This window comes from Rhipicephalus microplus, chromosome 2 (assembly GCF_043290135.1).
Source record: "Rhipicephalus microplus isolate Deutch F79 chromosome 2, USDA_Rmic, whole genome shotgun sequence".
NCBI classification, from domain to species: domain Eukaryota; kingdom Metazoa; phylum Arthropoda; class Arachnida; order Ixodida; family Ixodidae; genus Rhipicephalus; species Rhipicephalus microplus.
The window spans coordinates 237,630,376-237,655,999 of NC_134701.1; the positions used below are offsets into that span (position 1 = coordinate 237,630,376).

A 25,624-nucleotide genomic window follows, 5' to 3' on the forward strand; every position below is an offset into this window, starting at 1 on the left:
CCGATGGAGGCGAAAATGTTGTAGGCCCGTGTGCTCAGATTTGGGTGCCGGAGCCCTCCACTACGGCGTATCTCATGATCATATGGTGGTTTTGGGACGTTAAACCCCACATATCAATCAATCAGGTTCCCGAGACAAGTCGGCAGTTTAATTGGTCATCTGCAAGACCAGAGCGTTTGCCGGAGCGGTCAGTGCTGCCGCTAGCCGTCCCGGAACATACTTGCTTCAGTTTTCTGCAACACATATAACTATAAGAACGTTTAGTTTTTGGTATTATATAACAGAAAAACAATGGCGAAGATGTTGGAATGCAAGGAAGCTTGATTTCGATTTTTGCGACAAGATAGCCAATGCTTAGTGCGGGCGTTTTTTTTTTTTTTTTTGGCCCCGGCACAAGTAGTTTCTGCGCTCACTTTGTGGAGCGGGCCGTCGAATGTTTCTGATTGCTCGGTCAGGCCCGGCCGCGGCCCGGCCATAGAACAGCTGGTCCGTTGACCACGGCCGACGCGTTTTTTTATCATAAAACAAAAATAAAATGTTCCTAATTGTGTCATTAGCAGCTTTTTTTAACAGTTGCAGATAATTGAGGCAAACGCGCTCCGTGACGACTCAGTTTGCATTTTTTTTTGCTTATGATATTGGAGGTAGGTGTTTTGTGGTAGCGCTTCGATCGCTTTGTTGTGGTCCACGGTCCTTGCGTGCAGTGGGTGTGCCGCGTAGCGGTCGAATGTGTGATTTTTGTTCAATTTTACTTGAGATGGATCTGACAGTTCCATTTTGAAGGTCGCAATGAATAGATTTGTGTGGTCCAGCGAGAATCCGCAAAGTGGCGAAGTGATTCTGCGGCAACAGCCGGGCGTAGCACTGTACGACGGCGACAGAAAGGTGATGCACTCCCGGCGGGACCCTCGCTTTCCGTTTTCTCGAGTTGCAGTCGCATTATTGCCGCGTAAGTTAACGTGTCATTATTGCAGACGCCTTTCGTTGGAGGCGAATTGGTGCTGACATCGCATCAAGTCTACTGGACGGGATCTGAGGTTGGTCGCAATGATTATCTCTGCCAAGTCTCCAAATTGCCCTTATTTGCTTTTCTTTATGTGCAGAAACAGCGGATAAGCTTACGCCTGAGCCTCGTTGTGCTAATCGAAGAACAGAGTGGAAGCTGGAGTAAAAGGTACGGCTGCTGTGCAAACCATGTTTTTGATGTAACCAACCTACTGGCGTACCACAGTGCCAAGATAGTGGTCCACGTCTCCCCACCGGCTGACGAGAAACACGTTGGCGTCGTCCAGAGCAGTCCGTACGACTATGTCCGGTTTTCCTTCCGCAGTGGGGGCTCGTCGGAGGTAAGGATCTAAATATCGCTTACTGGGCGAGTCGCACTTAATTTTTGGCGGCATTAGTTTTTCCAGGAAATGCAAGCTGCGCTACAAAGGAAAGATTGGCTGAAGATGCCCACAGTTGATTCACGAGTGAGTGAACACGATATGTGATACATTTCTGGGTGTAGCAAGGGCCCATGTGCAGACAGAGAGTGCCTTGAAATATGAAAACTTGCATTGACAGGGCAAAAAGATTCGCACTGGTATTGTGGGCATCGAACGTCAAATCCAGGCAAAGCATGACGAAGCAGACAAGAATATATCTGCAGCCTTCGAAGATCTCAGCAAATTGATGGAAATGGCAAGTGTCCTTTTTTTCATTGTTTGATTTTATAATGCTGCCACTGCTGTTTTGCGAATGAATATGTGGGCATAAACTATTATGGAGTGAATGAAACATCATGCTTGGTATTACAGGCAAGAAAACACAGTCTTTGTATCTTACTGTTTGTATGACATTGAATTACAGGCACCGAGGCACATTTATTAGAAGGTTCGTGCTAGTTATTTCTCTCTAACTCATAAAAATTTCTTGCACTGCAGCACAAAGAAAGAAAAGTTCATTTTAATACACTATGTTCGTTGTAATAAGATGAAAGTGATTTGAGCGAGGCAGTTCCCATTCTAAGCTGTGAATGGGAAATTTCTGTTTGTGGAGCCTGTATTGCATATAAAAATCACATTTGTCATAATCTAATGCTCATTTGACTTTTTCGTGCGGTGCTCACATTACTTGGGCGTACAAAAGCGTTATTTTTACTTGACAGACTGGGCCTTGGTTTGAATATCTTTTGATATGCTTGTTTAAAAAGAAAAATTCATGATAGCATCTATATTCAATGAAATTAATATTTCATACCAAATTCCAGTTAATTATAGTAATCATCTTCAATGTGTCTAAAGCATTAACAAGGATCTAGTCCAGTGCAGTACTTCTGATTTGTCTGTTTGATGTGGAATAGACTCATGCACAAGCATGAAAATTATAACTGTTGATTTGTGTTTTTTGGGCTTTCTCCTCTCCTCAACAGTGACCTTCTGTCCCTCCTTTTCCAAATTCTAAATGAACCTATGATAACGCTTTCTTTCAGGCTAAAGACATGGTGGCATTGTCCAAAAGTATCACGCAGAAGTTAAAGGAAAAAGGAAGTAGTTTGACTGATGATGAAGTAAGTGGGAGCATTTTCTGTTTTACCGATGATTCCTGCTCATCGTTGCAGCTGTATCTTTTCATGCTTCCCTTTTCTTTGTGTGTGTGCACTTGGGTGTATTACAAAACTTGTCGGTGCTCGCACTTCTTGTCGCAAAACACTTCTGGGAGATTGCGTTAGATGCCGCTTTCTCACATTCACAATTTCTTTCATTCATAAAACAGAACAGCGTTACAAAAGAAAAGCTCCACAGTACTTTCTGACATTTTAAAGTTTATTTTAAAACAATGCTAAATAAATAAAGGAGGGTCAACATGAGCGCTAACACTCTTATGATAAATCACAACAGATTTGTGAGAAGTCTTATCGAAAAGCAAGGTAACAATGCTTTTAGTTAAAATATTAGTTAATATGTGGTTATTTTGTGTGAAAAGCTTTAGCAAGTTAATGTATCTTCTGACTGCTGTTGTTGGTGGAAACATTACTTCGATTAAAGAAATGCTTCTAGCTTTCTGTATGGAAACCTTCAGCTGTTAGGTAGGACTGTGTGAATGGTTAACTGTAAAGGAATGAGAAGTAGTTCAGCAAAAGAAGTTATGCAAACTCAGATTTTAAAAGCAAACTTATTGTCATCTAGCATGGTTTTCCATCCTCCTGTTTTCCTGTGATGCACCCTGGTCACATTTTCTTTTTGATTGCTATGCCAAGCTTCCCATTTTTCGCATGACTTGCTTCATGTGCATCAATCACTCTGACTGTCCCCACTTGTACCTGTGCAGACAGTCATGTTCAAGTCACACTTGCTGTCTCTGGGAATCAGTGATCCAGTCACAAAAAGTGCCTATGGATCTGGTATGACCTACTACCAAGAACTTGCCAAGCAGCTTGCTGAAGTTCTTGAGGGACCTGTCCAGGTATATCTTTCCAATACCTTTTTTTAGATGCTAACGTTTTTATATGGTCGTCAACTGGTGCTGCAGTTGCATTGAGGTGCTTGATTGTGTGTGTTTGGTGCTACGTTTCATTGCTCTCATCTTATGGTAGTCTTTACAGATTTATGTAGTGCAGTCTAAGGCTGCACAAGTCTTGAGCTAGTTATTCATAGGCGGCCGTTACTTTAAGACCTTTTTATCTCAGTAGGTGTAGCAGCCTGCTCTTATTAATAATAAGAGCAGTGTGCTAACTTCTAAGTAAGTTTGGGATTGCTAAGAAGTGCTGTTCATTGTTGGCAAGATTCTGTGGTACAATGGGTTGTTTCGCTGTAGTGCCGATGCTAGAAAACCTATCGGGTTGATTCGAAATATTTTTGATGGCAAGGTTTTTTTTGTCATTTCGTATATTTATTGGTAAAATGCACTGAAATACAACATGTTGCTCGATAAAAGTCAAGTTGTGTCATCGTCAGACTTTGGGCAGACACTGAATAACTTGATTATTTTTTGCAGGAAAGTGGAGGAATTCTTTCTCTAACAGATGTCTACTGCAGGATAAACAGAGCAAGGGGCCTAGAGGTAAGCTCATTGTGTCTGGAATATGGAAGTATATAAAAACATTCTCACGAGGGAAGAAGCAGTGTCTTACTTTGAGGGCTTCTTTGAACTTAACTTTACTAAAGCTTAATTCTTATTGTGTTGGATGCCTCAAAACTGCACGATATGTTATTAAGGGCATCTTTAGGAGAATTGAAGATTTATTGTGCCCACCTGGAATTCTTCAGTGTTTGTGAAGTTCAGGGTAGATAGGTTTTTAATTTCCTTGTTGTAGGAGGGCAGCCATTGTGACCAGAAATCTAACTCGTAATACTGTGGTCGGAATTTACATCTCGTGAGCATGGGGTTATGGATTTGATTCCCAGTCATCACAGCCACAGTATGTATAAATTTTGGTTTGATTTGATGCATTTGAGGTGCGAAAAGTGTGGCATTTTCTAAGGCTTTTTCAAAGTAAGTCGTAACTGTTATGTACCTATGATGTAACACAATGATCTAATGGGACTTATTACCCTTTGATGCAGCTTTTGTCCCCAGAGGATCTTCTAAATGCATGTAAGGTTATGGAGTCTTTACAGCTACCGTTGAGGTAAGCAGTGCACCATTTCAAAACTTAGCAGCATGTAAAGTTTAATACGTAGTAAAAAATAAAGTTTACAATTGTTCAATCTATGGTATGAAATTTACTGCAGAGTCTGTTAAGCCGCACTTCTGCGATTTCAGAGTGTTGGCAAAGCAACATTAAGAATGCTAAAAAATGTAGTGATGTGCTTGCATTAAGTGTTTATGTGCTCTGCTAAGAATGTGATAGTATTCTTGCATTAAGTGTTTATGTGCTCTGTTAAGAATGTCATGTTGTTCTTGCATTAAGCGTTTGTGCTTTGCTAAAAATGTGATGTTCTTGAATTAAGTGTTTATGTACTCTGCTAAGAATGTAGTGATGTTCTTTCATTAAGTGTTTATGTGCTCTACTAAGAATGTGATGAAGTTCTTACATTAAGTGTTTATGTGCCCTGCTAAGAAAGTGACTGTGTTCTTGCATTAAGTGTTCATGTGCTCTGCTAAGAATGTGATGTTCTTGCATTAAGTGTTTATGTGCTCTGCTAAGAATGTCATGATGTTCTTGCATTAAGTGTTCATGTTCTCTGCTAAGAATATGATGTTCTTGCATTAAGTGTTTACCGTAATTACTCGAACCTAACCGGCACCTTTTTTTGGGTTAAGCGAGTTCATAAATCGCATGCGCGTTAGAATTGAGTACAAAAAAAAAATGAATGCAGTCATTCTATTGCCATCGGCATTTTCAAGATGGCCGCCCCCTACGTGCATCGGCATGGCACGTTGGCCATTTCTGCCTATGTGTTTCCCATGTGCGCCACTTCGTACGTGTGCTGAGGAGTTCGTCATTTTGTAGTGCATTTGCATCGACGGCATGGAAGGGCCGACTCCAAAAACTCGAGTGCACCACGATGCCGCTTTTAAAAGAAAAGTCATCGCGTGTGCAGAAACGGATGGAAATCGGGCCGCATCGTGGTCGTTCGGAGTTCATGAAACGTGCGTGCGGGACTGGCGGAAACAAAAGCAGAAGATTGTCGACAGCAAAGCTTCACGCAAAGGCTTCAGTGGACCACAGCAGGGTCGGTTTTCGCAAATTGAAGAGCTGCTCGGCGAGTATGTGCTCTAGCAGCGAGCGGTACAGCGGCCCGTGATGACAGAACTGCTTCAAGTGCGGGCAATGCAGTTAGCCTTAGAAAAAGGGCTAATGCGGAGCCAGTTTAAAGCGAGCAGGTGCTGGCTAACTAACCTTATGAAGAGGAAAGGCTTTTCTCTCTGAAGGTGAACGGGCATATGCAAAAAGTTTTGCGGGGAGTACGATGAAAAAATTCACAGTTTTCAGAGGTTCATCCTAAACTTGTGGCACAACAATGGCTATCTGCTTGGGCAAATCGGTAATTCCGATCAGACGCCTCTTTGCTTTGAGATGCCTGGCACCACAACCGTCGAGAAGAAGGGGGCGAAGCAAGTTCGCGTGCTGACATCGGTCCACGGTAAAACTACAGTGACGGCAATGCTCTGTTACACGTCAGATGGGCACAAGCTTCCCCCGTACCTTTTATTTAAATGGAAGACGCTCCCGAAAGGAGTTAATTTTTTGAGTGGTGTGATCGTGCGGGCCAGCGAGAAAAATGGGTGCGCGTTGCAATCGATGTCTTACCTTTTTTTTTTTTCGTCGTGGAAATTGGGTGCGCGTTACAATCGAGGGCGCAGTAAAATTGAGTAAATACGGTATGTGCTCTGCTAAGAATGTATTGATGTTGGTGTGTTTGCAGCATCTTGTTCTCTCATTAAGGCATTTTTACCCTTATTTTATCGCACATTATCTCAAGCAGTGTGAGCTGTATCTTCATATTAGGCGTAATTTGTTTGATATGATTGATTTGTGCGAACAATGTTTTATGTTAACACTTTGAACACGGTTGGTTATCCACAGGTTGCACGTGTTCAGAAGTGGGGTCACAGTGCTGAAACTGGCTACACAAAATGATGAAGCAACGAGTACAGAAACCAGACAGTTGGCAAGTGTTCATATTCATTAATACTGCTTTTGTTCTTGGATTATAAAATTTTAGACGGGTGGGCTCAATTTATTTCAGCACGAATTACATCCTAATTTTGCACCAAACTGTTAGAGTATAAGAAGAGTTCATATTTGAAAGGACCAGGAAAACATGTTCTGTTTATCAGAAGTTTCATTGACTGAGGGTGAAAGTAGTGATGAAATGGATCATATAGAGGCCATTGTTTCGTTTAAGAGGTATGCTGGGCTGGAGAGTCAGCTTTTAAATTTTTAGTCAGCTTTTAAGAAAGTCAGCTTTTAAAAAAATTTTGAAAAAATTTTGAAAAACCCTAGCATGAATACAAAGAAACTGACTGCTATCATAGTGATCAGTCAAGCATTTCAAAAATATACAGATTCTTCATATTTAGATGCATCTTACATTGTCATAGTGCCGGATCAGGCCATTGACATATTTTTTGTTGTTTCTGTGAAAATGTGATCACTGTAAAGCGAAGTTTTTTTGTTGTTGTCAGGGCATGTCAGAAATGAAATCTGATAATATTGTGACGGGGCGAGGTCTTGGCTTACAGGATAGCGTCCACCGAGAATCGGCAGCCGAGCAAGATGTCCGAGTTGCCTCTCGCGCAAGCGCCTAACGCACAGGCGTCTTCTTCATCTTCGCTAAGTGCCACGCTTGCTCCTGTCGATGATGCACCGTAACAATATATTGCCTTAGAAAATACTGAGGGATTGGAAAACTTTTTACCTTGTTCCTCACAAAACTTCAGCCTGGAAACCACCTTCTAACTAGGAAATAATAGTTTTTCAACATACCTATTTTTATAACATGCCTCCAACCTACTGCTGTGGCCTAGTGCTTATGGTGCTCAACAGGCTGACTCACGGGTCGTGGGATTGAATCCCGGCTGGAACAGCCACATTTTCGATGGAGGTGGTTAAAGAGTACACTCATTATTATTAGACCAGTCCTCTCCAAACGTGCAAACTGATAAAAAAAGTTTGGTTATTCAAAACATTAATCAAAGTGCCTGCAGCATAGCTAGGACCTTTTTCTTTAATACAACACAGTCTGTGTTGGTCACAGCATGGACCTACCGCCAATTGCAATGGCCTCGCTGGAGAAAGAACAGAAAAACAGACAAGCCGAGTAGCACGTAAACACAGCAGGAGTAACTTGGGATTGGTTCACAGCCAGTGGTGGATGGTCACACCATATGCTTCCGCCACTCTAAGCTTCGATTTCAATTCTCAACCGACTCCTATGACTGCAACTAAAAATGTGCCTTTTAAATTTATTATTTTGTCTTCTCGTGTACTCTTGACAGTAGGTTTTCAGTGACTAAAAGGCACTAGGAAACAGGGGTTTTTGCATGGCCTTTCACTTTGCATCCCACTTCTTGTCCGCTTTGCGGCGGTGTCTTGAAAAGGGTTTGAAAGACTCTTTCGACAGCAAATGTTCACCACCGTCTTGTTAAAAAAAATTCCATTTATTTTTTTCTGTTGTACAGATAACGAAACTTGGCGAGCACATTCTTTAAATTAACCAGGAATCCAAAACAACTTAAATTTGAAGATGCATCTTTTAATTTCGAAAATTGGCTTATTAGCCCTGTACACCCCCTTAAGCATCAGTTTTATTCAAGACATCTCTGTGCTCTCAGAGTTTGGTGCATATCACGCTCTGGCTAGCTTCTAAAATACTGAGAACAGGTAAGAATGGCGATAGTCTTATAGATTTTCGCAAGTAAAATCAGTAAGTATATGAGGGTGAAAATTGGCCCCTGAAATTGAAAAGTTTACAGCCTACTTCCACATATTGTTAAATCCAAAAAAAAAAAAAAAGATACTGGTGGAGGCAGGAAAAGCAATGTAATGTATGTTTATCAAGAGCGGAAACTCTGGTAACTAGGCTTGTACGAATAGTGAATTTTAGGTGCGAAGCATATTCGAAGCAAATAGCGATTTTGGTCTAATAATTTCAAATCAAACACAAATAGCATATACACCACATATTATAAAGAAAAATGGGCATATTTGTCATAACCTAATAAACCTGCACAATATATATTTAAAAAATTGACACAAAGTCTGTGCAAATACAATTTTTGTCGCATCAATGAAAGCGGCAACAACTTTGAATAGTAGCATAATTTGACTTTTGCTAAAATGTAAGCAATGGCCTATAAAATATGTCACTTTTTCAAGTTCACTATATTTAGAGCATATAAGCAGGTATACCAAGCTTTTAAACTTGAATGAATTGACGTCAGGGCAATATCCTCATATAACCTTGAGTGCGGGTTCTCCCTGGATATGTGTTTTCATGGCTTAATATTGCTCTATTGCAGTGAAATCACCTTTACAGGGTGACACATGCGGACTAATATGCATTTATATGTTTGTTCTGAATAATTCGAAATTTTCAATATTTTAAATTTGATTCAAAGCAAATTCGAATACTACATTACTTGTTTCAATACTCGCACACGCTTACTGGTGACGACTAAACCGCTGTAGAGTACAACATTATCAATGGTTTCTACTGCCTTACTAGAATGTCTCTAACCAGGTTGCAGCCTCACGGTAGCTGCTGTTTACAACTGCTTGAAAGTGGGCCAAGGAGCCTAGCTATGATTGATGTTCTTGGGCTTCTTTTCAAAAGAAATACAAAGCAACGATCAAGTCATCCAGAGTACGGTAGATGTTACCACTGCGTGCAAGTCACACCAAGTCTTACCTAGCATAACTAGCTTGTTTGGCTTCTGTAATATAGTTTATGGTCACATGTAGATTAGATAGACATTACAAAAACAGCAGTTGCAGTGTTTGGGCTGTGACAGTCAGGTCATGGTGGTGATATATATTTTGTATACTAACGGGAAGCAGACTTTGGCAGTGTTTCTTCATTTAATGTTGTACTGTTCAAAATATCTTTGAAGTGGGGTTCCTTATCACTTTGCTGCCTAGTGTCGGGAATTCGCGACATACCGAAAAACCTTAAGCAAGCGAGTCACGGAATTGGGCAGTGCCGCCTTTAATTCCGGCTGCCAAGTACTCGCAAGAAACGTAGTTTTCAGCATGAAAAATCTAGCGGTGTCTTGAGTAATGTATTTTATGCTAGAACCGATTGTTTTGTAGCTGATGGCAGGGAGTGAAAGCGTGTGCAAGAGCTCTCACTTCGTTCTTTCTTGCCTGGCTATTGTAAGTTTTGTCTTCAAGAGGTTATTATTTTGTGTGTACATGCTCAAGATGTGGCGCACTAAATGTTACATTGTTCTGAAGTACATTTTTCATCGCAAGGTCCTTGCTTCTGTGGCATGCGGAGAATTCACGACACACGTAAAAGTATGCATTAAAGGTGCATTTTAAATAACTGTGGAATCATTTAAAGGTTGCTATTGAAAGATGGCAAATGAAAACAGTACTTTCTTCAGCAGTTTCATAATTGGTGCATAGAAGGATTATGCACAGTGCACTGGATGAGGTGGGTTTTAGAGTTTCTGTAATAATGTTTACATTTGGTCTTATTAATTGCTTTCTTTATGTTGATTTGGACAGTCTCAAGTTGTGAGTGGGATAAGGAAAGTACTAAGACAGTGCACTCATAAACATTAGGTTCTGAAGTTCATTTTTTAGCCCTTTCATCATGCAGCATGTTTGCCTTGCCACTTACCAGAGCGAACTTGTATGAAGAATAAATATTGATTTAGTAAGCCTGCAGCGGTCCTGACATTCAGTCTTTTGATTGCATTGTTGGCAGAATTTGACACACTGTAGTTAATGCATGTTATGTTTCACCTCGGCAAAAGCCAGGAACTGTAGCAATCAGTCCCGGTAACTGATTCCTTTTTTTTTCTTCCAGATTGATGAACATGGTTCATTGTCAGCTGAGCAACTTTCACCCCTCGTTCACATTCCAGTCATATTGGCTAAAGAAAGGTGAGCACGTCACTGTTGTTGTGGAAGTGTGGAATCTGTGATCATATACAGAATGCTATGGTCCAGTGGCAGGCTGATGACACAGATGCAAAACGTCCGTAGAGACCTTCGACTACTTTTCAGTGTTCAGAACAGCTTCTTCAGTACAAAAAGGAAGTAGATGTCCTTTATGTGCACTTGTTTTTTGTTTGTTTTTTTCTTCATGTGACTCATCACTGGAATTTTTTTACTGCATCATTTTTAGCTTGTTATAACTAACACTTCATATTAGGTATCCTTTATGTATATATTTAAAGGGACACTAAAGTCAAATAACAATTTATGTCAGAGTGAGAGCTCAATGTATGACAACGCTTAAAACGACACTATTATCAACAGCAGTGCCCTACTTATCGAGAAATTAATGCAAATGCACAAGAACACATGCGCCATAAGTAAGACCTTTGCAAAATGATCCCTAAGACGTCAGAGTTACTGCCTACAATTAATCACTAGTAATCGAACTAGCTGCACTAAATAAAGAACCTTCTGTACATCAAGAAACGTAATAAAATGCTGCTTGTTCGTTTCTGTTTGATTCATAAAAAAAAGAACAGCCGGACATTACAATAGGGAATGGCATGGGTGGTTCAAAAGTTCAATTTTCACCTGGTTAAACCGGACAGGTCATTCCATCTAGCGGGGCCCAGGTACGCCTGCCATCTCGGAGGCCATGGCAGGAAATTGCACAATAGCTGTTGTCGCTGCTGTAGCTCCCGCTACTTTCACTGTGCTGCTACTAGTGTTGGCGGTTGCGCAGTAAATCGGTCAGCTTTATGCACGGCAACAGTGACGTGAAAGTTTCCACTTGAGGCGGGTAATTTGAGGTGTGCCAACGTTATGCGGACCTCTACAATGCAACTTTATTTCAAAATAAGCACTCCGTTGGCACAAAGGCCGCAATACAAGGTTTCTCGACCTCTATTTCAGCAATCAACATCGACTTAATTTTTGCCTTTAGTGTCTCTTTTGCCCCGCCGCGGTGGTCTAGTGGCTAAGGTACTCGGCTGCTGACCCGCAGGTCGCGGGTTCGATTCCCGGCTGCGGCGGCTGCATTTCCGATGGAGGCGGAAATGTTGTAGGCCCGTGTGCTCAGATTTGGGCGCACGTTAAAGAACCCCAGGTGGTCGAAATTTCCGGAGCCCTCCACTACGGCGTCTCTCATAATCATATGGTGGTTTTGGGACGTTAAACCCCACAAATCAATCAATCAATTAGTGTCTCTTTAAACACATCTTTTTTTATTTTCTTTTTTTACATAGGCAACAGACACAGTACATTAATAAACAAATATAACAAGACAGATGACTAAATGAATGCCTCTCTTTCAATTCTTTGTCCAGGTTAATTTGTGCTGAGCAGAGGGGCTTGCTTTGCCGTGACGACTCGGTCGAAGGCCTTAGGTTTTATCCAAACTTGTTCCTGGAGAAGTTGGACTAGGGGACTGCCGATTCTTGTGTGTACAAGTGTGATTGTAATGTTGTGTGTTAAGCCGATAAAACGTTTCTGTTGGTAATGCAGTTTCTGCTTTGCATTGGTTATTGATATTGCAGGTGTAGTTCTGACTGGGGTCATTTATTGCCCCTGTCTCCCCACAATCACTTTCTCTCTCTCTGATTGGCTCTCATGACTCAATGGGCTGGAGCCGAGTGCCTGAGAAAGAGGAAGCAAACATTCTGAGAGCTAGACGCTTAACTGGTTGCACTTTAGACATATTGTATGAAGAAAGCCTTCATTAATGCTCTCTGGTCTACCTAGATGACAGGTGAAACCTGCTATGTACAATCTAATTTATGATAGTCTTTATTGAATCTAGTGTTTTGTGTGATCCTCCTAAAACTAATCCCCAGCACCTCCACCAACTAAACCCAGCACCTCCACCAAATTGTTAAGACATTTATTGGCGGACACTCGTTGATGATTCACGACAGTGACAGTCAATGCGGGGACCGACTCTCTGCACGAGCTGCTCTTCTTTTTATGAAAAGGGCGACCCACTAGAAGGCACTTGAGAGGACGACCCACTGTTCGAAGGCTTTGCCACAATATCTATAAAATGGTCATAGTTATATTTGATGCCATGCTCTGTACAGAATGCACTTTTTTGTATATTTGTTGCCAAACTATTGTGCTGTGTAGCAAAGCTGTATTCACGATTCTGCAAATATTCAAAGATATTTGGGCGATTTCATGTTACCAATGTAGCTTATTTGACATGCTGCACAGCCCTGCTGCGGTGGTCTAGTGGCTTAGGTACTCAGCTGCTGACCCGCAGGTGGCGAGATCGAATCTCGGCTGCCGCGGCTGCATTTTCGATGCAGGTGAAAATGCGGTAGGCTCGTGTGTTCAGATTTAGAAGCATGTTAAAGAACCCAAAGGGAGCCGTAATTTCCAGAGCCCTCCACTACGGCGTCTCTCACAATTATATGGTAGTTTTAGGACGTTAAACCCCACATATCAAGTCATACGCTGCCCATTTTGTGTTTCCTTGCGACAGAGTGAATGGTTTCTTTCTCTGTTTTATATGCAAACCACCAGGAGAATGAAAGCATCCAAACCTGTTTACAATGCTGCAAGCAAGGTTCGGAGCTTTACACTATCCGTAGATGCAAAGTCTGAAATTCTCAATTGGAGAGGTGTTGCGATGCCTAACCGCAAATTAGCTTGTACTGACCACTCTTTCAAAAACTGATAAGTAGTTTAGCACTGTGCTTGTAAAGGATCTCCAGATCTTGTCCCATTGATGTTGCGGCCATCATTGTGCACAGGGTTTCGCATTAGGGAGACAGGAGGGTCGACAGATGGACACTTCCTTTTTGTTGCAGTAAAACCTCCTTGCAGCCTGCAGGCTAGTTGGTTCATATCGAACGAGTGGAAAGGGAAAGCAGGTGCACACTGCTTGTGCAACATGCCACGCCCTTTGCCCTTTCACTGCTTTTTGCACTCGTCGCATATTAAGCATACCAAGCTCACTTTGTGCAAACTGCATGGTTTATTTTTAATGAAATACAGGTTGCAACTTGATTTTGTACATGCAGCTAGCAATACTAGCAAGATGCTGAAAGAAAACAAAGGGCTGGGGGGTCTTGAAGTGGCGAGAGAGTGCCACGTTCTTGGAGTGAACGGACACACTTGACACGGTTGGAGCGAACCAAACCAATGCACACACATTTATTTAAATACATTAAAAAATGACAATATTGTCAGCCAAATCATTATAACATCAATCGTGATCTACACGCTAAGACATCCTTACATAATAGTAAACAACACTCAACAACATGACAAACAAGGCAGTGTTGCTAACGCTTGACTTGCCACGCGGGCCCACCGCAGGCAGCCTGCGGTGCCGTCCACGACAGACCCACCGCTTGAGGCAACCGTTTGTGCTACCGCCACAAGCCAACAGAGAGAGGAGTTTATTTCTTGCGCGCCGCCACCAAGGCTTCCCGCCAGGTGTCACCGCCGGTGCTAACGTTTTCTAACCATAATGATGATGAATTTGGTGGCGAGAGAGAGAAAATAAAACATTTATTTGCGACCAAGGAAGGAACGTCGGTTGAGTGGGATCCTTAGTCCAGGATTTCATTGGCACGGGCCGCTGTCCTCGCTCGTCTCATGAGGGCCTCTTGGTTCTTTGGATCTGAGCTGAACAGAGGTGCCTCCCACCCTACAGTGTGGCGCAAAATGCTCACGAACACGCCACCTACCGCCCGGTAGTTATAACTCGAAATGCGGCTTCTGCGTGAGATACGTGCGTCACGCGGCGCAAACAATTTTACAGGGGGTGTCGGCACCCTTACAGGGCAGGAGAACTTATTCATTTTATCTGTGATATGCGATATGTGAGCTTCCATGTGTTTTTTGTAATATAACTTAAAGCCGATTTTTGCGTAGCATAAGTCTTTGGTCTATAATATGCAAAAGTTTGAAGCCACGAATTGCCCTGAGTGTAACATATGAACTTGCAAGGCCGATGCGGACTCATTGCTTATACAAGTTTTAGCATAGGGACAACAGATATTTGGAGCCCCAAAGTGCTTTGCATGGAATGGCTGTGGGTCGCCAAGGAGGTACTAGTATAGAGTTATCAAGTAGAGGTGTTGCACTTGCTGTTTGAGTGTTGTGGCTATAGCGACAAGGGGAAGTGATTAAGAATATTAAAACCCAATTCACAAGGGACATGCCTAAATAAGTGTACTCTTTAAAACTATTGTTTAAAGTGTGTAATAACAATCAATTATGTGGATTTAAATTACCCATCATCATCTAAGGCATTCCAGCGACTTAAAACCTATGGGCTTCAAAACTTTCAAATGCACCACCAATCTTTAGAACATTGGCCATTTTTCATCCTCTCTTAGTGTGCGTGAAATTAGTAAATGCGACAGCCTATATCAGCATTTACTCGTTAATGATGTCATCACTTACTCTGAAGTTGAATCAGTTTGACGGGAGTTGTCGTTTCAAAGGACGCCGCCATGTTGACGCCAAGCTTTTGGCACTTGTAGAGCTAGTTCGGGGGCTCCCGAATAATTTCAAGATGCGGAAATCAACCACATTTTTCATCCGGCACATGAGCAGTAGCTTCCAGACTGTTTAGAGCCCCAAAAATTTGGGGCCTATCCTAAATTTCGTTGACGGTGTGGACAATGAACCCATAGAAACTGTGTCTCGTCAGGGACGCCTCTTCAAATCCAGTAGTGCTACCAGCCACGTATTGCGTGTATATGCTGTTTGCAAGCTATATGGCTCTTCACAAATTGAATGCCTAAGTATTTGGGGGCACATAACTATTGCCAACATGTTTAGACACGCGTCCACTGTGAGGCCGTACAATCGGCGAGGTGAGAATAAAAAAATTGACAGATCCCACGTATAGTGGGAATCGATATGTGAAGCACGAATGAGAAAGGTTGATATGTCACTTTAAGATCAGCACAATGGTACAAGGTGGAGGCAAATGATGCCGTACATGACTTCCGTGTCATTATCATGTTTGCATGTGTCGTTTACCTTCGTCATCTATTCACATCACGTGATACCAAATTAGTATATGTGGAAATAGCCAAACGACCGCGAGCACGCTATGAGCGTGCTATGTTGTCATACTCTTACATGACACGCGTGTCAGGATTATCATGTTTGTACCAGTCATATACTTTCGTCATACATTGACGTCACATAACACCGAATGTGGAGCTAGCAAAATGGCCGCGAGTGCATCATGAAGGGCCCAATATACTCCATTGTAGCATTGACGTGCGCGCACGCTGGGCACAGTGACGCTACGTTAGCAAAACGCGAGCACTCTATAGTCTGACGCCAGGCGCGACCGGCACGACCAGCGTCCGTCGGCGCGGCCCGACAACAAACCGGCGCGAAATGCGACATGCAGCATTCCGTGCCGATGCGTTAACCTGACAACGCTGTGTCTCCCTCTTTTCGTGACGGAGGGACGCAAGACGCGCATAAACGCGCATGCGTCAAAGCAACGCAGCGCGGCCCGCGCCTGTGCCTGGCGTGGCGACGCCGGCGTGACCCGACAAATTGAACGCCGGTCAGCACGCGCACCGCGTCACGTAGAAATGTATTGGCGCCTTGACTGTGGCATGTATATAGTCTTGTTCTCACATGACACGCATCTCATAATTATCATGTTTGCACCAGTCACATAACTTCGTCATCCATTGACGGCACGTAATACCAAATTCGGCATATGCAAAGCTAGCGAAACAGCCGCGAACGCATCATGAGTGTGGCATGTAGTAATGTTGTTACATGACACGCATGCACGTGATTATCATGTTTGTACGTGTCATTTACCTATATCGTCCGTTCGCGTCGCATAATACCGAGTTTGGTACATGGGACGCTATAGAAACGGCCGTGAGCGATCATGAGCGTAGGAAGTAGTCTTGTTGTTACATGACATGCATCTCATGTTTATCATGTTTGCACCAGTAACATACCTTCGTCATCCATTCACGTCCCGTAATACCACAGAACACCTACCAGTTTGGTATTACCAAATGTCGTATAAGTGAAGCTAGCGAAACTGCCGCCAGCGCATCATGAGCGTGGCATTTAGTCATGTTGTTACATGACACGCATCTCATGATTATCATGCACAAGTCACATACCTTTGTCATCCATTCCCGTACCGTAATACCAAACTTCGTTTATGTGACGCTGGCAAAATGCCCGTGAGCGCATCATGAGCTTGGCATGTAGTCATGGTGTTACATGACACGCATGTCATGATTTTCATGTTAAGGTCTGTCGCTTGTGTTTACCATGCAATTTTGTCATCCCATACCAGTTTTGCAACATGCCATGTGAACGAAGCCACCGCAAGAGCTGCAGGAGCATGAAATGTAAATCATGACATCCATGTCATGATTTCATGTTATGACTAGTCAAATATGTTCTCCATACAGTCGTGTTATGCCATACCAAGTTTGATATTGATACCAATATCGGAACGGCCAGGAGAGCTAAAAGTCGTAGGCGGCTAGATAGATAGATAGATAGATAGATGATAGATAGATAGATAGATAGATAGATAGATAGATAGATAGATAGATAGATAGATAGATAGATACGCTCAAAGTCGCCAGAGTTCGCTAAGGAATGCTTCGCATTTAAAAATGGCAGATCCCACGTACAGTGGGAATCAATGATATGCGAAGCACGAATGAGAAAGGCTGATTCGTCACTTTAAAATTGACACTGCGTTTCGAGGCGGAGGTAAATTATGCCGTAGATGGTTTTCATGTCATGATTATCATGTTTGGACATGTCATTTACCTTCGTCGTCCATTCACGTGCCGTAATGCCAAATTTGGTATATCTGAAGCTAGCGAAACGGGTACGAGTGCTTTCTGAACGGCCCAATATACTCGCAACGTTAACGCGCGCCCTCGTTGGCCGCAGTGATGCTAAGATTGCACAACGTGCAGCACTCTATATAGTCCGATGCCAGGCGCGACCAGCGTCCGTCGGCGCGGCTCGGCGGCAACCGGCGCGAAATGCGACATGCTGCATTTCGCGCCGATGACGTTACCCAGGCAGCACCGCCTCTGCATTCGTGACAAAGGGACGCCGGGCGCGCTCAAACGCGAATGCGTCAAAGCAACGCAACACGGCGCGCGCCTGCATATCGGTGCCTGGCGTGGCGTCGCCGGCGTGATTCGACGAAATGAACGCTGGCACGCACGTGCGCCGGGTCACGCCGAAGTGTGACGGCGCCTTGAGTGAGGCATGTAGTCATGTTCTTACATGACATGCATCTCATGATTATCATGTTTGTACCAGTCACATAGCTTCGTCATCCATTAACGTGACGTAATGCCAAATTTATGTAAAGCTAGTGAAACGGCCGCGAGCGCATTATGAGTGTGGCATGTAGTCATGTTGTGACATGACTTGCATGTCATTATTATGTTTGGATGTGTCATTTACCTATGTCATCCGTTCTCGTCACGAAATACCAAATTCGGTACATGTGAAACTAGCGATACGGCCACAAGCGCATCTAGAGCGTAGCATGAAGTTACGTTTTTACATGACACGCACCTGATGATTATCATGATTGCACCAGCCACATACTTTCGTTCATCCATCCACGCCCCGTAATACCAAATTTGGTATAGGCGAAGCTGTCGAAATGGCCACGAGCGCATCATGAGTGTGGTATGTAATCATGTTGTTACATGACACGTATGTCATGATTTTATGAATGCTCGCAAGCACGCGCACCGCGTCACGTCGAAATGTATTGGCGCCTTGACTGTGGTATGTAGTCATGTTCTCACAATTGACGTCACGTAATACAAAATTTGTCGTATGTGAAGCTAGCGAAACAGCCGCGAGCACGTCATGAGTGTGGCATGCAGTCATGTTGTTACATGACACGCATGTCGTGATTATCATGTTTGTACGTGTCATTTACTTATGTCGCGCGTTCGCATTGCATAATACCGAGTTTGGTACATGTGAAGCTAGCGAAACGGCCGCGAGCTCATCATATGTGTGGCATGTAGTCATGTTGTTAGATGACACATGTCATGATTATCATGTTTGTATGTGTCATTTACCTATGTCGTCCATTCGCGTCACGTAATACCGAGTTTGGTATATGTGAAGCTAACGAAATGGCCGCGAGCGCATTATGAGCTTAGCATGTAGTCATGTTGTTACATGACACGCGTCCATGTTTATCATGTTTGCACCAATATCATACCTTCGTCATCCATTCACGTCCCGTAATACCAAATTTGGTATAAGTGAAGCTAGCAAAACGGTCGCCAGCGCATAATGAGCGTGGCATGTATTCATGTTCTCACATGAAACACATCTAATGATTGTCATGTTTGCACTAGTCACATACCTTCGTCAACCATTCACGTACCGTAATACCAAATTTGGTATATGTGACGCTAGCGAAATGGCAGCGAGTGCATCATGAGCGTGCCATGTAGTCATGTTGTTACATGACATGCATGCCATGATTTTTACGTTTTTTTATTGTTTATTCAGAAATACCCTGCTTTGCCCAAAGGTGTGTAAGCGGGGGGGTTACAGCTTTGAAAAAAAAAACAAGTTTTCGTTAAGACCGCACACTTGGTCACAAGACAATTGATTCCACTCTTGTACAATATAAACAAAAAAAGATTTAGCATAAAGGTTCGTTCCAGTCTGGTATTCTTGAATCTTAAGGTCCTGATCAGACCTTCTAGACAGATAATGCGGTGGTTTAAGGTAAGTGTCTTTATTGATGCCAGTCTTCTTATGGTATATCTGAAATAACAATTTCAAACGCAATTTTCTTCTGCGAGAGGAGAGCGCTTCCCATCCCAGCTCGTTTTTCATTTCAGTACAGCTGTCACCTCGCTTATACCGACTGAGAACGAACATTGCCGCTCCGTTCTGTATTTTCTCGATCAGATCAATCAAGAACTTTTGGCGCGGATCCCACACACAACATGCATATTCCAAAATCGGGCGGACAAATGAAATATACGCAGTACTCTTTAGGACAGCAGGGGAGGATCTCAGATTTCGTTGAATGAAATTTAGGGCTCTGGCAGCTTTTGCAACTACGGCATGCACATGCGCATTCCATGAACAGTCGCTCGTAAGTGTTACACCCAATTATTTATACATTGATTGATGATCAATGACGTCACCATTCAAAAAGTAACGCACTTCATCCTTTTTCTTTTTTTAGTAAAAGACACGTGCACACAGTTTTTCACATTAAGTTGCATTTTCCACTTATCACACCATTGCACAATTCGGGTAAGGTCAGCCTGCGATTCAATGTGATCCTGTTCATTTTTTATTTTTCTGTACACAACTGAGTCGTCGGTGAATAAACGTGTTCGAGAAGTAATGCCATCAGGAATATCATTAATGTAAACTAAAAACAGTAGTAGCCCTAAAACGGACCCTTGAGGGACACCCGATGTTACTTCCACCGTAGAAGTAGTACCATTGAAAATGACACATTGTCGACGCTGTGATAGATAACACGCTATCCAATTCAGTACTTTCGTATCAATATTTGCCCTTTCGAGTTTGCGAAGAAGCAAGGGATGGCACACGGTGTCAAACGCCTTTCTGAAATCTAAGAAAACACAGTCTGTTTGACCGTTGTCATCAACCTCGGACACTAAATCATGGTAGAACTCAATCAGCTGTGTTGTGCAAGACAGGATGTTAGGGTCTGTCGCTTGTGTTCGCCATGCAATCATGTCATACCATCACAGTTTTGCAACATGCCAGATGAACGAAACTACCGCAAGAGCTGCAGGACCGTTAAATGTAAATCACCACATTTATGACATACATGTAATGATTTCCGTGTGATGACAAGTCAAATGGGTTTTTCATACAGTCATGTTATGCCATACCAAATTTGGTATCGATGCCATTATCGGAACGGCCAGGAGAGCTAAAAGTCGTAGGTGGCTAGATAGATAGATAGATAGATACGCTCAAAGTCGCCGAAATTCCCTAAGAAATGCTTCGCATTTAATACGTTATCGTTTCATAATTTTTTGAGCCGTTAGATCAGTGGTTTTTAACCATGGATAGTTAAGTGGCCTGTTATATATCTGTGGTGCTGGTGGTGGACCTCTTGCAGTGAAAGAAATAGGGAGTGGGGTAGCGGATTGCATAAACTAAGACAATGTGCAGCGTGAAATATGTGTCTCTTACTTCTACCTGGCAAAGAATGGTCAAACTGGAATGCCATGTGGATTAAATCTTAACAGATTGCCATTAGGTGGTGGTGTGGCCTGCAGCCGCAAACAACCGTTTTCTAGTTATGTGTGCTTTCAAATACGCAAGTCTGGAAAAAGCGTGCTGGCATGCATATGTTGTAAGAGATGGCAACAAAATATTTTGAGAAAGAAGTATGTGAGCACCGCCGCAATGCAAATTTATTATGCGGTGAACCATAACAAAAATTGAAAGTGGCCGCTCTCATGGGACGTAGTGGGCCCTAAAAAATGCGTTTTTTTATTTCAGGCGCGGTCTTTGAGGACCCCCCAAAATGACCATATAGACCCTCACTTGAGAACGACTGCTTTAGACTCGCAGATTGTAATTTTTTTTTTCAAAACGGGAGTTACAAGAGTTTGGTGGTCTAAAAGAGGCCCTCCGTCGTTCCTTCACTAAGCCCCGTTCGTCAGCTCGTCTCTCCTTTTGGCTCGATGCTCCTCCTCAGTGTGCGAGGAGGGAGAGTGGTGAGCGTGCCAGCAGACATTTTTAAAATGCGAATGCACTTATCAGTTGGGCTTTGTCAGGCGTCCGCCGGGATCCGCCCACCGCCCTTTTCCATTGCAACAGCTGCGGGGGCGTGCGTCCCTATTTTCGCCAACAACTTTTCTTCGTACTGAAGGGAAAGCTATCTATGGCGGCAGAGCTTCTGCTCGTGTGGCACTACGCGAAGTAGTCAGTTTTGGCGTGCGTCTCGTAACGCTGTGGAAAGTGTAGGGGGGGGGGGGGGGGGCGCACCATCAGCGTTTCATGTAGACGCAGACGCCGCTTAGTGTTTGAGGTGCACGTAAAAAGGGGAGACTTTCTCACGCTTTCAAAGACGTGATGTCACAATGAATGAATTAAAAGAATTATGAATATATTAATGGTGTGAGCTGCGTCCTGTGAGCTGCGTCCTGCCATGTAGAAAATAAAGGAAAAATTGTTATGTTTAACGTTGGAAATACGAGCGTTATTGTGGAACTACAATCACCGGTGGTAGCATTCAAGCAATTTGGCTCTGTAGCCTTCACTCCAATGCTAAGAAAAGCTGTGCAGCGCGTTTGAAATGAGTTTCTATGTAGCGTTTGTGCTGCCTTGGCACAGCCTGAAAACAGCGCGTCCTCAATGCGTGGTTCTCGCGTGCGGAACGTTGTGATGGACGCTACGTTATTCATTCCCCCACGATTCCCTTCGGGGAGCCGGGAGATGGAGAAAATAACTTCAATAAAGAAAAAAAAAACGACAAGATGGCGGCCATGAGGTGGCGGCCATGAGTCCTTGTGCTCTGGTGGCCTCGGCTTGCCGAAGGACGTCGAGTTGCACTTTTGGGTCTGCGCTAAGCAGTGCGGTCTCCCAATGCTCTCCATAGCTGTATTTTTTATATTGCTGTGTCACTGAGGGGCAATACTCACAGTATATGATTGAAATCTGTGCTTTGATTGCAGAACTTACACAAATCTGAGTATGTCTCTGGGTATATGTAGTGACAAGTTACCGGGTACGGGTAAGTGTTGGTTTGTAAGAGGTGCCATGTCGTCGCCTGCTGCTTGTTAAGCGAGGTATGTGCCGGGGGGAATCGTACCTTTCCTAGCCTGTAACTAACCATGCAGTCGCTCTCCGCCCCCGGACTTCGCGCTGGACCTGTACGGCCGGCCAGTTTTTGAGCCAGGTCGTGCGCGATTTCGTTCCCGGGGAGGGAGGAATGAGCAGGTACCCATATAATATAAACTACCTGCTCGTCGCAAAAGTTAGCCAGAATTCTTAGCGCTTCCGGTGAGATCCTTCCCTTGGCATAATTTTTAACAGTGTTTTTGGAATCGCTGATCACGACATCGGCTTTTGTGGAGGGCTAGTGCTGTAGCCGCCTATTCCGCCACTTCTGCCCTATCTGTACGTACACTGCCACTGACGTTAGAATCCCTTTGAATATTCGTTGCTATACGATTACCACGTTTCGGCCCTACTCTTATTCTGCTGCATCTACATAGACCACGTCTCGGGCTTTACTGAACTTTTTATGTAGGGTTTTTATATTCTTCTAGCGTGGTGATGCTCAGGATACATATTTCTAGGCAATGGAGGCACCAAGATATGCCCTCTTGCCTCCCGCGAAATGTATTTTTTGACCCAACGTTGCACGTTGTACGTGACGCCAATTGTGTCTTAAATATGCCTGCCCGTAGGGCTCTGGGTTGACCGATCATACTGTGCCATGATGTGGGCCTCTATTAGCTCATCGAGCGTGTTATGTAGCCCTAGAGCCAAGAACTTGTCGTTCGGCGTATTTAGCGGTAGACCTATTGCTTGTTTATATGCTTTTCTAATGATGCAATATAATTTTCTCTGTTCAGCTGCGTGTAGTTAAAGATATGGGGCGACGTATACGATGCGGCTGACAACAACAGCCTGGACTAAAAGAACTAAGTTGTGTTCCTACATACCATAGTTTTTGTTGGCTGCTCGTTTGATCATCCTGCTTGTTTGGTGGACGCTGTTCTCTAATAGCCTATTAGTTTCTCTATTATGCCCATCCTCAGGTATAGGGAGGCCGAGAGCTCGTAGGTTTGCTGCCATGGGTATTTTAAACTCTCACCTGCGAAAATCGCGATGTCTGGCCTTTCTTGTAGGCTTTTGTGTCCCCTACATGTGGGCCTATATATGAGCAATTCTGACTTTTCGGTAGATCATTTTAACCTCTTACCTCCTACATATATCTCTACAGTGTCAACAGCCTCTTGTAATGTGTTTTCATATTACCGTCGCTCCCACCCGTCACCCAGAGGGGGGGCATTTTTTTTTATTGCGATGTCACTTATATGGACGCTCTCGGCCGGATTTTGCCGACGCGTGATTCACCGTATAAGTACACGTATCTATATATATGAAAACGCAAGACACAAAACTCCAAAAAAAAAAAAAAGCCTCCGGCGTGCTGAATCGAACGTCCGACCTCTGAATTATCGAGTGCGAGGCGTTACCACTGAGCCACAAGGAGCACCTCCTTGAACGTGCAAACTGCCAGCTATTTATATCCACCACTTACCACTGGCGATGGGCATCTCGGGGGGAACTATTGTGTTTTCAGCATTACCAGCGAGATGGCGCAATGAGCGCACGTCGCCAGATCGTCACAACGCGGGGGTGCGCGCGTACTTGGCCCCGCGGAGAGAGAGTAGGGTGAACGATCACGTGTGCGCTCGCTTATCTCGCGGTGGGGACAATCGTACGCCTTGGGCTTTCAGGAACGATTCTGTTGTAGTTACCGGGCGCACAAAGGTCACTGCACTCTTTGCACAATCTCCATTTGCAAAAAGGACGTGCTTTTCAGACACAGCGAAGTAACAACTGACATGCTTATTTGCGTTCATCTGTGCCTGTGAGTACGTTCTGTGCGTCATTTGTGCGTGAGAAGCGCGGGGTACGTTTCAATCTGCTTGCCATTCTACGCGTGTCCTTCCTGTTGGTTGCGATCGCGTTTATTGCTTTGCCTTTGCGGCAAAGCTGTAACTTTATTTTTTCATATAAGGCTGGGTGTCACCGAAGGTTTCCAGAGGAAAAGCGGTTGTTCCCTGGAGTGTGCGGTGCGCCCACGACTCGTAGCGCTACTACGTTTGGTATTGTTGATCGTGACGGCGCATTTACTTTACATTGTAAAAATATATATATTGGAGGTGGTTTAGGGAACATTTAGGCCTATACAATGATGATGATGAAGCCTATACAAAACCTGCTTCAACCGCGCGATTGCATTTTTTCTTCTTTTTCTTCTTTAAAAAAAGACAGCTTTTAGGTTGGATGCTTGTATTTTTTATTTTCTTCTAAATTTTACTGGCTACAACGTCTAACGGTTATTGTAAGCTGAGTGGCTCTTTCGTCAGGTGAAGCTCAAGCACCGTGAAACTGAGTGTAATTATCATTTGGTTTTTGAAGCAAACTGAAAAAAGGGCTTCAAATATGACTGATCACTGTTATATGAGGATATTCAGAGAGGATTTTCGTCTTCCATAAAATTCTCCGGTTTTGCAGCAAATCAATAGTCGAACCTGAAACAAGAATGTAGTAACTATCGTTTCAGGCGTGACACTGTGCTGTCGCTTAGCTCGAACGCGCAACTGAGCATAACGGGAGTGTGGCAGCTTGGGCTAGTTGGTATGGCATGACGATAGTTATAGCGCGAGAACAAAACGACGACACAGAGACAAGAAGAACACGATAGTTATAGCGCGAGAACAAAACGACGACACAGAGTCAAGAAGGACACGTGTACTTCGTGTCCTTCTTGTTCTTCGTGTCCTTCTTGTCTCTGTGTCATCGTTTTGTTCTCGCGCTATAACTATCGTCATGAGCACAGGAGTTTTGACGCTGAAAAGCGAGCCTTACTCGACACAGGCTCAGTAAATGCATTGAAAACACTGTCGCAATGCCACTGGCACAGAATAATGCGCTTTTCAGATTTATTTTTTCCCCCTCTAAAGCAGCTAACAAGCCTACTGTCGGCTGTCTGATAGTGTCCCTTTTTTATTGTCTTTACTATGACCTCTTTAATTAGGCTCGTGGAAATCGCGCCCGGGAAGTCACTTGCATGGAACACCGAGAGGATTACAAGAAATTTAAACGGGAAATTTCTGTGTTTAGGCTTGCTAGTGTTGAAAGGAGTGATCACACTATAATAGGGGAAGTTCTTTTCGGCCTTAAGCGGCAGTTCCGGCTTGGCGTTAAGCCCTGCTTCAACAAGCCCTCCGGGGATCTTTCTGTTTCGTGTCCACAAAATTT

The 25,624-nt window shown here is 43.6% G+C and overlaps 1 protein-coding gene across 2 annotated transcripts; it reads left to right on the top strand.

Moving 5' to 3' along the window:
* The first annotated feature begins 678 nt into the window (after positions 1–678).
* On the top strand, positions 679–12,098 carry Vps36 (vacuolar protein sorting 36). 2 transcript variants are annotated; one of them, XM_037421330.2, is made up of 13 exons: positions 679–885; positions 975–1,037; positions 1,104–1,174; positions 1,232–1,346; positions 1,404–1,472; positions 1,567–1,683; positions 2,474–2,551; positions 3,313–3,447; positions 3,979–4,044; positions 4,548–4,612; positions 6,515–6,599; positions 10,467–10,543; positions 11,926–12,098. In XM_037421330.2, exons 1-13 carry the CDS (start codon positions 790–792, stop codon positions 12,020–12,022), a joined length of 1,134 nt encoding a protein of 377 aa, XP_037277227.2. In that variant the 5' UTR covers positions 679–789; the 3' UTR covers positions 12,023–12,098. The 2 variants fall into 2 exon arrangements, with proteins under 2 accessions (XP_037277227.2, XP_037277226.2); XM_037421329.2 differs by having other exon boundaries at positions 975–1,174.
* The last annotated feature ends 13,526 nt before the right edge of the window (positions 12,099–25,624 follow it).

What these genes read in the sequence shown, in the direction of transcription:
- Vps36 (XM_037421329.2), top strand. Translation starts at nt 790, where the DNA reads ATGAATAGATTTGTGTGGTCCAGCGAGAATCCGCAAAGTGGCGAAGTG. An exon ending in GCAGTGGGGGCTCGTCGGAG is followed by an intron (nt 1,347 to 1,403) that starts GTAAGGATCTAA and finishes TGGCGGCATTAG; the next exon opens with TTTTTCCAGGAAATGCAAGC. An exon ending in GTACAGAAACCAGACAGTTG is followed by an intron (nt 6,600 to 10,466) that starts GCAAGTGTTCAT and finishes TTTTTCTTCCAG; the next exon opens with ATTGATGAACATGGTTCATT.